This window comes from Bidens hawaiensis, unplaced genomic scaffold, assembly GCF_021521415.1.
Source record: "Bidens hawaiensis isolate Kalapana, Puna unplaced genomic scaffold, B.hawaiensis_p1.1 tig00052391_1, whole genome shotgun sequence".
Lineage (NCBI taxonomy): Eukaryota > Viridiplantae > Streptophyta > Magnoliopsida > Asterales > Asteraceae > Bidens > Bidens hawaiensis.
In genome coordinates, this window is record NW_027499418.1 from 50,454 (window position 1) to 54,634 (window position 4,181).

The 4,181-nt window shown below is 32.9% G+C and overlaps 1 protein-coding gene across 1 annotated transcript; it reads left to right on the forward strand.

Moving 5' to 3' along the window:
- Window positions 1-2,989: 2,989 nt before the first annotated feature.
- LOC143599586 (uncharacterized) lies at window positions 2,990-3,595 on the forward strand. The gene has a single exon (XM_077077500.1). It carries the CDS (start codon window positions 2,990-2,992, stop codon window positions 3,593-3,595), a length of 606 nt encoding a protein of 201 aa, XP_076933615.1.
- Window positions 3,596-4,181: the final 586 nt, after the last annotated feature.

The following is a 4,181-nucleotide window of genomic DNA, read 5'->3' on the forward strand; positions in this document are numbered from 1 at the left end:
ATATTTCATGTTAATTATACAATAACATATATTATTGCCTACACCTTCTCATGAACATTATTTGCAGATAACATTAGTATTCCATGGTTTCTTTTATAACAAACAATTTATGTTAAGTACACATTAATTTCAAACTTATCCAAATTCCATGCATGTTACTTAAATAACCTACACAAAGTTAATGAAACCCTACACAATTGGAAAATAATCTTACACGATTGTTTTTATATAGTTTTCATTCGAAAAAAAAAGATACACCTTACACAAAGTAGCCTATGCAAATGAATTTAGATTATTTTTCATCCACAAAATAGCCTACACATATAGCACCAAACATACACATTTGTATATTTATATAACCTACACAATATTTTAATAACACCTTACACAAATGATATACTACAACCAAACATATTTTTATTACCTCAAAATACCCTACACATATGCCACCAAACATACAAAGTTGTATATGAATACCCTACACAATATATTAGTAATACCCTACATAATATATATACTACAACAAAACATATTTTAAAAACCTACACAAAACTACACAAACTACACCTGCATGTAACCTTACAGAAAATAGCCTGCACAAATGAATTTAGATTATTTTCCATCCACAAAATAGCCTACACATATGACACCCCCGACATACAAGTTGTATATTTATATACCCTACACAGTATTTTAATACCCTCCTACACGAACAATATACTACATCAAAACATATTTTTATTACCTCAAAATAACCTACACATATGACACGAAACATACAAAGTTGTATAAGAATACCCTACACGGTATATTAGTAATACTCTACACAAATGATATACTACAACAAACATACTTTAAAATCTAAACAACCCCTACACCTGCAAATTAACACAAACATATAATATCTACATATCATGATGATTGTTAATATTTAAAGACACTACAAACATTAATGTTAATTTAATTGTGCTAACATGCAGATGACATTTCTACCTTTTTTACTAAAAAAACTAATTTTAATGTTATGGTAATTACAAGCATGTCATTCTTGATGTCCACCATTGATACACATTATCAATGGTTAAGATTGATTTATCGCATTTCTCACATTAAGATGACTTCTCTCTTAAACCATCCCATATATATATATATATATATATATATATATATATATATATATATATATCCATTTCATTTATTTATACCACCATTTAATAATGTATTTATGCATGTGTTTTATGTATTTACTAGTTTTTATCCCCCGTATTACGGGGGTTGTTTTATATTATTTGTTCTAATATTTATTTAATTTTTTAATTTATATTTTTTATTGTATGAAAGTTAATAATACACTTATGGTTTAATGATAAATTGATTCATAAATAAATGAGATGTTATAACCCGGTTTAAAAGCTATATAGTTTTGATGAGACCCAAGACCCGTTTATTTTTTTACTATGAAATTGGTTTTTTAATTATAAATAATATTTATGAAAGTTAATAATATATTTATGGTTTGATGAGACCCAAGACCCGTTTATTTTTTTACTATCAAATTGGTTTTTTAATTTAAATAATATATATATATATATATATATATATATATTAAAATAAATAAGATATTATTTTTTATTATATCCTATTTTATAGGATTTTTACATAAATAATTTGGTGAGAATAATTTTTAATTTAATGAGATGTTATAATCCGTTTAAGGAATATCTGGGTTTGGTAAGACCCATACCCATGAATTTGGGTCAAATGCATGAGAAGCCTTCATTTAAAAATCAAGCAATTCTGGTGACTCCAAAAAAATGGGAAGCCTTCATTTATGTCTTCGTTTATATATATTATAGATACGCATAAATTTTTTCTCAAATTTAATTTTGGTTATTAACCAAAACTAATTGAGCTAAACCTAACTGAAAATAAAAATTAACCGACTAAACCGAATCGATTGAATGAAAACCGATTGGTTAACTTGGTTGAAGCTAATAACTGAATCAAATCGCGCACACTGATCTAACTCTCTCATTCTCCTTTACGGGTCATCAACTCACACACTTCATCTAGTTCCTTTTGGAGTTGAAGGAAGTAAATCAAACCAAAACTTAGACTTCACCAGTGATGCTATCTCATACGAAATTTCTCAAGTTGTATCCAAGACTAAAACTAGTCTTTTTCTTTCTTATCATCTTCTTCTTCGTATGTTCCACCCTCAAGTTCACACTTAAAGTTAGTCTTAATTGATTAAACACAAAAAACCGAGAAACCAAACCCGAAATATCCTCAAAGGGGTCCGGGCTCAATTGTTTGTTCAACCCTTTTTTTGAACGACCAACAAACATAAAATGCCTAAGTACTACGTACAGGATGACCTAATTGCAAAAGGCCACCGCTAGCTGGCCCTACCCAGTCGTACGAAGCCCTTAAGCGCTCCAAGTTATCTCCAGTTCTGGAGGAAATCCAGCCGCCCGAAGACCCACCAGTGATAAAACCCAGCCGCCCTCAGGATCGAACTGAAGATCACAAAGATCTCAGTCTTCATTCATTGAGCCACCAATGTCCTCCAAAGTGTTGTAAATAGGGTTTAAACTTAGATCTCTATTGAGAAACTCATGCTCTCTACCACTCCACTACATTGGAGAGGACTTGTTTGTTCAACCCTAGACATGTATTGTACAAGTATACATTATACAACAAAGTATTACTTATGCTATAATTACTTAATAGAAAAAAGGTAAAATTAAATATGACATGAAGCATATAATCGAGTAAAATAATTTAATAATTTACGTACATTGCATAAATCTAGGAAATCAATTCCCACAACAACCTACAACAAACTCAATAAATTAGTTTAGGTAATTCCTATAAATCTACATTAACATATATCTTCTCTCTTTAAAAAATATCGTTTCATATTCTCCTATAAATAAATCAAAACTTACCACCACCACCGCCTAAACTCCTATACCAAATCACAATAATGGACTACGACTCGGACTCACAATATAGATATTCCTACTCACAGTTTTCCCGAAGACTTCTCCGGTCTCTCCAAAACCCTCTGGACGTCGTCCACCGTTCCAACGCCGACTTCTTCATCCTCGGCGCCACGGGTAACGTCTACACCGTCACCCTTTCCAACACCCCCTCATGCAACTGCCCCGACCCCACCACCCCATGCAAACACATTCTCTTTCTCTACGTTTGCGTCCTCTCGGTCCCACAAACCGACCCAATTCTCCGCCAAAAGACCCTCACTCCACCCGAACTCACCCGCCTCCTATCCGCACCGGTCTCCGAAGAAGCGTTCGCGTGTCAACATATTCGCGATAAGTTTCTTGAGTTGTACGAACAATGGGTTAAGGATAATGCAAATGTGAGTGTGGACAATGGGGCCAAGTGTTCAGTTTGTTGCGAGGCGATGGGTGTGGATGATAGGAAATTGGTGGCGTGTCGGGCGTGTAAGAACCCGATTCATGAAGGGTGTGTGATTAGTCGATGGAAGTGGCAAGAGATTGGTGAAGAAAGTGAGTATATTAACCTCTCTAAGTATTTAAGTGATGATGAGGACGACTATGAGGATTAATGTTTGCAACATGGTAAGTTAGTAGTATTTATTGTCTTTTTAGTGGTGTATTCGGAGACTATTGTTTTGTTTTCGTTGAAGGCTATAAAGTACGTGGGTAGTTTTGTGGATGTTATGGATGAATTAAGTCTCAATTACTAAATATATAATATATTTCTTATTCTACAACATACGAGTTTGATATCAACCCACATCTAATGTTGAACGAGATGCATCTGTTATGGGCTGTTCGGTAGCCTCAGTTATTAAGAGACTATTTTTTAATGGTTCAAAACCTCTTATAATGGTTAAAATGTAATTTTAAATCTAAATGGTTAATAGGTTTAGTTTGAATGGTGGTTGTAGTGGATGACATTAATGTCTAAAATTCTAATGTCATTGGGGATTTGGGGGTAGTGGAATGTTGCTACAAGTTTTACCGATGTCTACTTTAAATATATGTTGATTCTTGTTGTGGAAGATTGTTGACGGAACTAGGAATTTATTTTATGTGATTTTGTTGGTAATTGCTCAATATTGAATTTCTTTGGTCCGTTTAGACCGGGTCAGGTCGGGCTTAACACAAACTAAAAGTATAAAACCAAGT